We start from the raw sequence: 10,003 nt of genomic DNA, 5'->3' as shown, positions 1-10,003 counted from the left end.
TAGGGCTCATGCTGTTGCTACCTGTTGTCATCGACATTATGTGCTCACGATATTCAGCTGCTTCAGCATCGAGCGATAAGTGTTCTGATCCTGCGTGCACAGAGATCCCTTCTCATTCGTGAGAACCAACACCTGTTTCATCAGTCATTTTGTCTTTTTGCATCCTTGCCATCTTTGTTACATAGGTCCCATCAGGCGTGCTAGAAATTGTTCGTAGTTGAGCAATAAATACCAGGCGTGCCAGAAATGCTGAATTTCAATAGATAATGAAAAGGGTCCCAAGTTCCCTTACCATAGTTTGCTCAGATGTAAAAAGATACAAGGCTTTGGTAGAACAAGTATATGATTTTATTGAAGTGTAAAAGATTACAGACTAAAACTACAAACTGAAAAGAGCTAATGAATGTAAAAATGTGCGAGTCTTGATTGAGTGTTGACTACCTTCTCTATTTTTTTTCTTCTTTCTATTTATAGTGTCGAATTGCAGAAGCATTTCCCTTAGGATTTAGCACATTCTGCCAAAGAATCAAGAATCTCGCGAAACTTATGGCACAGTTTTTCCATTTTGATAACTAGCCCATTTCACCAAACTACTTAGGTGTAGATTTTGGCATTACTTAGAATCTTGTTTTCATGCTAACGATCTAGTATTTGCAGCCGACAGGATTTCGACATATTTTCTTATTGTAGACTTTACCAAATTTCGAGGCCGACCCCTTTTGTTTATATTGGGCCTAACGTTTTGATTATTTAGTCCAACTAATCTTATAACCTATTTAAGCGATGTTTCATATTTAACCCAAACACATTTTTTTTAGAATAAAATATATGTGATGGAGTGCCCTATTGGTTGGGATTGAAAAATAAAATAATGACTAAAATGCATAAATTTTCTTCTTAACTTCGCACATGACTATAAGATAATAATTAAAGGTATTGTTAGCCTTAATTAGTTTCTAACTAATTATGAAACTTTCTATAACAGCCTAGCTTATTACATGCGCTGGTGTCTTACATGTATATATATACTTTTGTGCTTAATGGAAGAGATATCAGTCAAATCATTCATACACTTTTGTCTTCTTCCTTTTCTCTCTTTATTTTTTAAAATTTAAAATTAATTCATTAACTTTTAATTTTATTTTTAAAAACCCTTACCATTAATTATATTATTTTTTATAAAATTTAAAATGTTATTTAACTAAAAATGCTATTAAAAAAGAATAATATATTATAAAATTATTTATAATCAATTTTTTATTTTTTTTAAATAGTTGAGGCATTTGTAGTCAAAAAAAATATGATCATTATATTACTCCCTCCATTTAAAAATGTAAGATATTTTTTTAAAAGTTAAATTAAAAATATTTTTAATTTTTTAAAATATAATCATTATTTTTTTAAAAATATCATCAATGACTTTATATTTATTATAAAATATTTAACAAAAATAAATATAACAAAATAAAATTATTTTCAAAATAAATAATTATTTTATTAAAAAGTAAAACAATTAAAAATACCTTACCATATAATATATTACCACCCTTTCATCATACAATATTTTGTTGAATAACATTTTTTAATTTCATGATATTTTAACCTTTATAAAAAAATAAAATAATTAACAGTAAAAACTTTAAAAAATAAAATTAAAAATTAAGAGTTAATTTTAAATTTTTAAAATTAAAAAAATCATATATAATTGCTCGAAATTTAAAAAAATTAATTTTAAATTTTAAAAAATGAGAAAAGTGACATGTAACCAAAAGTTAAAGGTTTTATATAGTGAGCAAGAAATAATATATATATATATATATATATCCATAATTTTTAAATATTGATATATTTCATTAAATGAATGGATTAAAAATTCTGCCCGAATCCAAGTCAGGAACAAGACGGCAAGACACCAACATAAATTTAACAGTCATAATATTCAGACTTCATTGACAGAAACTATTACTTATGAAAGATCAACTAATCCTTACTTTACCATAAAAACATACCCTGGAAACAGTTCTCATTGTCTATAGACCACAGACCGTACGAGGTACATTTGTTTGTTTTATCTCTAGTCTTACGTTGATCAAAAGATTATTTTTTCCCCCTTTTTGAAACGATTAAAAAATGGAACCCGCATCAGTAAAGAAAGATGAGGTCTCTCACAGACTGTAACAACGCAGTTTAAAAACATATAATAAACAAACCACAACCAGCCATGTGAGTGGCATGAATGAATTCTCTGAAAGATTCTGCTCATGGAGAGAGAAAGAGAGAAGGAGGTTGAACAGTTGCCCAATGCACATTTCAAGTTACTGTTTGCTAAATTTGTGCCTTTACTTATTGCATTTTGCAGGACCATCAGAAAAGGATGTTCTCCACAGTTCCCATCTCTAACATCCCTTTCTTTCTGTTTTCCAAAACAGTTTCAGTTCATCGTCCACTCCATCATCATCATCATCATCTCCTCTCTCTTCTTGACATGACAAGCTTTGCTTAAAACCCTCAAAAATGATAAAAACGACACTCACTATCCCTTTTCCTTCCCAACTTGTTCTTAATCTATACCTTCCTCTTATAAACCACGTAGCCAGTCCATGTGTGTTCTCTGGGTAAGAATGAATGTCTCGGACAAAACTCATTAATGAATAGATAATGTAAAGAGAAAAGTTGATAAAGTACAAAAATTTAAATAATAATAATAATGATATTCATAATAGTTTTTTTTTTTTGGGTGGAAAAGGAGGGGTCCCCATGCGGGAAGGGAAATCACAACAGATTGGAGGATCTTTAACCAGAAGTGACGCAAGCTACACAGTCACCAAACTCGGCTAAACTATCCTTTCTGCTTACCTCTAATGGCTTCTCGGAAATGTTGGGCCACATCTATATTGAGGACCTTCTGGCTAAGTTCGCAGCTTTTTTTCTCGAGCCTCGTTTGGCTAGTTGCTTCTTCTTTCTGTAACTTGACTTGATCATAACATGTCATATAGCTCCGACCCCGAGAAAGTCGATGAATGGAGGAGGACGACGACCCAGTACTTTATCTCTGTTCTCTGATGACGATGCTTCAACGGAAGAAACATTGGCGGCCATGGAATTTGGTGAGCAGCTGTGAAAACTGGGATTTGTGTTTGAGCTTGACTGTGGTGGTTGTTGCATTGTCGGCATCATATAAGAGTTGAAATTATCTTCTTGGGGATAGAAGAAGCCATTAAGAGAGTGAAGTTCATATTCACTTGGCCTGCTTTCCCTATAAATGCTCTGCCCGAAAGCCCCTCCCACCATGTCAATGCCTCTACCACCTGCAAATTTCAGCCCGGAAAGTGAATATAGATTCACATGCCTGTGTGTGTGCTTTTTGAGATCACATCATAAAAAGAAGCTTGAAAAAGTTAAGATCTTGAAACCACTAAAACCTACGAGAGAAATCTAGGTAGTGCTAGACCAAAAGTGTCAGTGTCATATCAGCAAGAAAACCAAATGTAAATCTCTTATATGCAGGATTTCTGTATGGTTGATCTGATCCCAAAAAGAAAGGTGAAAACTGAAAAGAAAAAAGGGGAAAGGCCAAACCCGGGATGACATCAAATGATGAACGATGATGAGCATAAAAGGCCGTGTGAGGATGAGGGGCCAGCTTGCTGCTGCTGGAGAATGCTTCAAATCCAGCAGTCATGTAGGGTGGAGCATTGAAGCCATAGTCAACCCCACCATTAGCTCCACTGAACTGACCATATGGGAAACTAGCCATGATGTTATTATGGGGGACGACACAATAAGGTGGAGGTTGTGGGGGTTCTGTCCCTGGGCTGCCTCTACTTGATATGCCTACTAAGCTCGAATTTTGGTCCTCCAAGGATGACCTTGTGAAACTTGCAGATTGGCTTAACCTTCTCCTCCGGTAAGCACTGGATTGTTCTCTGTATTTCCTGGCCATTATAACATGCCAGTGATTCTTCACTGCATTATCAGTTCTTCCCGGGAATAGCCTGGCAATCATAGCCCATTTGTTCCCATATATTCTATGTGCCTGCATTAGCCTATCTTCTTCTTCCTCAGTAAATGCTCTCCTGTTTATCCTTGGATCCAGCTGGTTGAACCACCTCAGCCTGCAGCTCTTGCCTTCAATTCACAAACAGTTCAAACAATATGCAAAATTACACACAAGAAATTAAATCAAAACATGCTCTGATGTCAGAAGAATATTATATTGTAAATTTTAAGTTCCACATGACCCACCTGATCTTCCTTCCAATTTTTCTGCTATGAGGTTCCAGTTCTGAGGGCCATAGAGAGCCACGAGCTCCTTCAGCTTGGCATCTTCTGCAGGCCTCCAATGGCCTCGTGCACAAAGCTTTGACTGCCCGGAATCTGCTTCTTTTCCCGTACTGACACCAGAATTCTCATTAGGGTTTTCTTGGTTATGATCCATCAGATTCTCAGGATCAGTACTAGAATCAGAAGCTTTACCCTCCAAAGCATCATCATTATTAGTATCGGTGGTACCAGTGTTGGGAAGGTGATCCCTCGTAAAGGCAAAATCACCCCAGCTGGTGCCCCCAACATTGTTATTTCCCATTTCAGAAGAAGAAGAGGAAAGAGAAAGAGAGCCCATGTCTGCATACACCATTCCCATCGAAGAAGACGAGAGATCAGAAGATGCGAGAGCATTGGGGTGTTCTTGAGAAGAATAAACGAGGCTGTTCCGCCAAGCTGCCTTCATTTCATCCCTCCTATCTCACAAGTCTCGGTGAAGGAAGGGTTGTAATGAAGTCACATATACTCAGAACAGCAAAAACAAGAGAGGATATATAAATACTGATGCATGAGGGAGGATATAGAGTGTAGCGCAGAGAAGAAGCAGCAAGGTCTGGCACTTTTGAGAGACAATGCCGAAGTTAAGGAAGAAGGAAAAGAGATGAGGGAAGTGAAGACTTGAGACAGCCAAAACAGCTTCAAGTTGTTTAGAGAGCCTTCGAACACAATCCTACACGGATTCTCCGCAGTCCCACACGCTCGTCCCATGGTTTCTGACCTTTTAAAGGAGAACGAGAACGAGAGGGAGAGGGATAGGGAGAGGATGAGATGGGGGACCCACCTAGAATGACACAACAAACTTGGCTTCCTAATTTACGCTGCTTGGCACAGCCAAAATTTCTTGTTACTACTGCACACGGGAGGTCAGACTGAAAATTGCAATTGAGAAGAATTCTATTATTTAGCAGTCAGAATTATTCTACAATATTAATTTAATTTTTTATTAAAATTTGCAATTTTTACAATTTTTTACATATTATAATATAATATATTTAGGCATATCTCCATTTATTGGTTACATGAACTCTAAAAAGAGTTAGTGTATTATCCTAAATTTCAATTCAAGAGAATTAATTATTAATTAGGAATAAATTAATAATTAATGAATTGATTATAGTTTTGGAGAGGGAATTAATGTATGGTATTGGTTGGTTGGTGTGTTAATAAAATTGAAAGGCAAGACGACAATCTAAAGCATGACGAGCAAGCATTAGTGAGAGTTATTTTATCATGCCACACGCCAATATTATAGAATTTACTTAAAGCTTAATGTGCTAACTTGTGAAAATTAGAGGAGAGGAGAAGAGAAAATGTGCCTAAGAAGAAGAGAAGAGCTCAGATCTACTAGGACAAGGATTATTAGAAGCTTAGGAGTTTGCTCCGACCAATAATTTGTCGGATAAGTTTCGCACCATTTTACACTACATATCTACCTAATTTCTCTAAATTTGGTTGATAGATAAATTGAATTAGGAAATTTTAAGAGGTTAGAATTAAAGAGAAAGGTTTTAAAAGGACTTTTGAATGTGAAGCTAAGATTTTAGACTAATCTAGGGTTTGATAGTTGAACATTAAGTATATAGGCTTAAATAAGCCTGAATCACTATGTTAATAGAGGTGAAAATGCTGGTTTAATGAGAAAGGAGATGTTTTGATTATTTGGATAATCTAAGGAGTAAATGATTATAGATAATGGATTTTGTGAACTCAAACGATGTTAATATAAACGTTTTATATGTTAAAAAATTTTGCTTAGCCAAATTAATACCCTGTGTGGAATGTTGAAAATTGAGTAAGGGATGTTTATTATGTGGATTGAGCATTAAAGGATTGCTCATGGAAGTTGAATTGATTTGAAAAGTTCAGCATGAACAGTAACCCTGGTAATAAGAGTAAAAGGGTATTGGAGTAACTCTTTTATTTGTTAGTTTGTAAAATGATTTACAAATATTTTATATGAATTACGTACATTGTGTTTTATGAATTGATAAAGTATCAATATTGTGAAAGAAATATGTGTGTTTATGAGTGATGTTTGTAATGTATGCAAAGATGCACATGCATTTGCATTCGCAAGTGTACTCTAAATTAAAGTAGGGAGTTGCAACCCCATTTTGTGTAAAGTTAAGAAGTCTTGAAAGGCCCTAAGCATTAATGATGATTTGCTAAGGAGGACTTAGGAGTATATGTATCCACAAATGCATTCTAAACTAGGATGAGTGATCATGGCCCCATACTGTGTAAAGCGAGAAAATCCTAAGCTCTTGATAGTCCAAGTGTTGATTGTGCTCCGTTAGTAAAGACTTAAGAGACCACCCATATTTATGATACATAATCTAAGGCAGTAGTTTGGTGGGCCTGTCTTATATGAGGTTGGAAGTCTTAATTCAGGCATTGAGCTTGCTCGGCTAGCTTTTTACGTCCGGTGTTCAATTTAAGATGAAACAGTTGGATCGTATCCAAACTTATCTTATTAGATATATTATGTTATAAGTTTCATGGAGGCTCTTTAATTACTCCAATCGAACATCAGATGTGAAAATGATGTGCGATAGAAGTTCATATCAAAAATTTACCATGACAGCAAAATCTTATAATGTATTGTGGTGCATGGTATGCAAGTCGCAGCACATGTCACAGGGGTAAAACATGTTGCTTTATATCATATGCTGTGATGCATATGGTACATCTTGCGACGCATGATCTATTTTTGAAAAAAATAATTGTTTAATTTTCTTGTCAAGTGGGTATGTGTCTACGTTTTTGTTAACCTTTTTTATTGAACATATTTTCTATAAAATTGAGATCCTAATTTTAAAAATAAATTAAAGATTATATTTTTATTATTATAATGAATTGTAATTTAAAGTATAGATGTGTAAGTAAAGCGTGAGAGGAAAATGAGAACTTTAAAGCTACCCATAAATGACTCATGATTATATCATTAATATGCTATTTCTATTTAAGTTCATGTAAGTTATGTTTCCTTTCAAATGAACTTCCATATGACGTTAACGTAAAAGTTTGATATGTATATTTTTAATCATAAAATCAATTAAAGTGTTTTGTGCACAAAAATATGATTCATTTTTTAATTTCAATTTTTTTAACGTCCTTTAGTTTTTTCGGATTTTCAATGTTAAGGTCATTTTTTGAATTAAAATATCATCATAAGAACTTATAATAGATATTTCAAATTTTTCATGAATACACGATTCATTATAATAAAATATAAAGTTATAAAAATCATATCATATTATTTATAAATTGAAAATAATTTGTCTCATTTTGAGTCTGTTTGCAAATGCATTCAGTAGTTTTTGGTATCCACAATGCCATTCTGGACAAGTTCACTATCTTCAGGTCAGTTCTCGTTAAATTTTAAGGACAAAAATATTTTAAAGACCGAAAGCCCACTAAACATATTTTATTTGATAATTGAAAATGTTGCAACGAAACAACATTAATGAGGCTGTGTTCGGGGGCTGGCCTATTAAAAGCATTGGAAAGTGTGTTGGTGCCTAAAATCCCTCCTCCAGAGCACGTACTCCCTCTCCTTAGCACACACCTTTTTTTAAAAGGATGATTTGGTCTTTTTTTTTTTTTTGGATAGTAAGTCAATAGTACAAAACATAATAATAAAATAAGGAAAAAAAAGGTAAAGAAAAAAAGAAAAAGCAAAAGGAAAAAGATTAGTAGCTGGACACTAGCAAAAGGATGATTTGGTCTATAATATGAGATATTTGTTGGTCTTTCTCTGATAAAATTTTTAAATTTTTCATTAAATAGGATAAAATCATAAAATTAAAAGTTTATTACTGTATCTTTTGATTGATATAATTAATGACTTAACTATTGTTAATGTGTTTTTTTGAGGTGGTTAAAAGTATTTTTTGTTTTTTTGTTTTTTTCTCTTACTTCAGGATGCACCATTTGATAAATAAAAAAAGTTTTAAAAATTTAACTATTTTAAATTATCTAACTCTCTTTATTTATCAACTCAATTTTTTATTTTCTTTAATTGTCTTCCCACTTTGCTTGCCTTTTAATTCTCTTCATCTCTTGACTCAATATCTCTCTTTAAAATTATTTTGCTTGGACTATTTAACTCTCTTACTTTCAAGTAATTTCTCATCTGACATAGAATTTTTTTAGACTATAAATGTCTGAGATTTCAATGTGATACTCACTTTTAAGATTTTAATTTAATTTAAAAATTTTGATCCTTCATCTTATTATGTGAGGATTATATCAATATGTCTCATATTTTTATTTTTGAAACTTTGTTGTGAATTCTAATATGTATTTAGACTTTTAAATCTTATATTTATATTCTAAATAATGTGAGATCTTGATTTATTTTATGTTGAATTTCAAAATTAAATTATATTTTTAAATGTTATGATGTTGAATTAAATTATTTTTTAAAAAATAAATATTAAATTATAATATTTATTTTTTTAATTCAGACTTCTAAACCCAATCTTGAACTCTTTTAACAAACGTTGAGCCTCAAAATTTAGTCAAAATTGTAAGATTAAGATTCAAGACTTAAGATCTCAAGGGTTGAGCTGAAAGGTAGAGTCTTTTTTTTATAAGTATTTAATTTAATACAATTGTTCATTTTAAATTTAAATTTAAAAAGTATTTATTAATTGAGTTACATGCTCATTGAAATAAAAAAATATTTTTAAATGCATAAAGAAATCAAATTTTATTATTATATAAAAATTTTGTTTGTGAATAATTTATAAATACTTTGTAAACAAAGGCACACTCTAATGCCAGTAAGCCGCATGATTTAATTTTCTAAATTAAATGACTGAAATTTTTATATTGGCACTAGTGACTTGTAATTTTAGGTCTGGGCAAATTTGCAATTTTACGGCACGTCTAGTTATAGGAAATGATTACAAGTCAGTCACACGTGTGAGAGTGAGAGAAAGTGAACAAGGGTGTGTGTGTCTCTCTCTTCCCCCATGGATGGGGTTGCAGGGATATAGGCTGTCTCTCTCAAAAATGACAAGGGCAGCGTCATGTGTGAGGAAGTGAGCTTAGTTAGGGTTTGTGGTGGGAAACGATGAGACAGCTTTCACGTCACAGCCCCAAAACACTAAATATATCATTTACCCCCACAAGCATGCCTTGTCTCTCCTCCCTCTAATTTTCCTCTAAATGAAGGCGTAGCTACCCCATGTTCCTCCATTAATCTTCTTCTGCCTCTCTCTCTCTCTCTATCTCTGTCTATCACATCAACACATCCACGTCACTGTGCCGAGTATTATTATTGAGAAAGAAGAGGGTTTAAGGCCTAACCTGGGTTTCAGTTTAGCACCTGAGGTTGACTTGACCACAGAAACCACACTGGATTCATTCATTCATCTTCCTCAGCTAATTATAACAGTTCATGAACTTCATTCCATTCCCTGCTCTTCCTTGTCTCTGTCCTCTTTATGTCATTCCCCTCTCAGCTCAGGTTTCACATTTCTTATCTCATTTTTCATCGACAGAAAATATGATATATAAAACATGAACACTGTTGATGTTGTTTGTCGTCCAGTTAATAGAAAGATGTGTATGTATATGTAAAGGAAGGCCTTTTAATTCCTGAGAACCAGAAATGATGGCAGGTCAAGATCCAAGCGAGTTTGGTTGATATATGAAGGTGCGGTCGGATGGC

General features: G+C 33.3%; 1 protein-coding gene across 1 annotated transcript; it reads right to left on the bottom strand.

Moving 5' to 3' along the window:
- Window positions 1-2,022: 2,022 nt before the first annotated feature.
- On the bottom strand, window positions 2,023-5,004 carry LOC129312062 (uncharacterized). The gene is made up of 3 exons (XM_054954625.1): window positions 4,246-5,004; window positions 3,580-4,128; window positions 2,023-3,308 (listed from the first exon to the last, which is right to left on the bottom strand). The coding sequence occupies exons 1-3, from the start codon at window positions 4,727-4,729 to the stop codon at window positions 2,989-2,991; spliced, it is 1,353 nt and encodes a 450-aa protein (XP_054810600.1). The 5' UTR covers window positions 4,730-5,004; the 3' UTR covers window positions 2,023-2,988.
- Window positions 5,005-10,003: the final 4,999 nt, after the last annotated feature.

This window comes from Prosopis cineraria, unplaced genomic scaffold (genome assembly GCF_029017545.1).
Source record: "Prosopis cineraria cultivar Desert tree isolate PC_DT_omini unplaced genomic scaffold, ASM2901754v1 PC5, whole genome shotgun sequence".
Classification (NCBI taxonomy): Eukaryota; Viridiplantae; Streptophyta; class Magnoliopsida; order Fabales; family Fabaceae; genus Prosopis; species Prosopis cineraria.
This window is presented reverse-complemented; position numbering and strand designations above follow the sequence as displayed.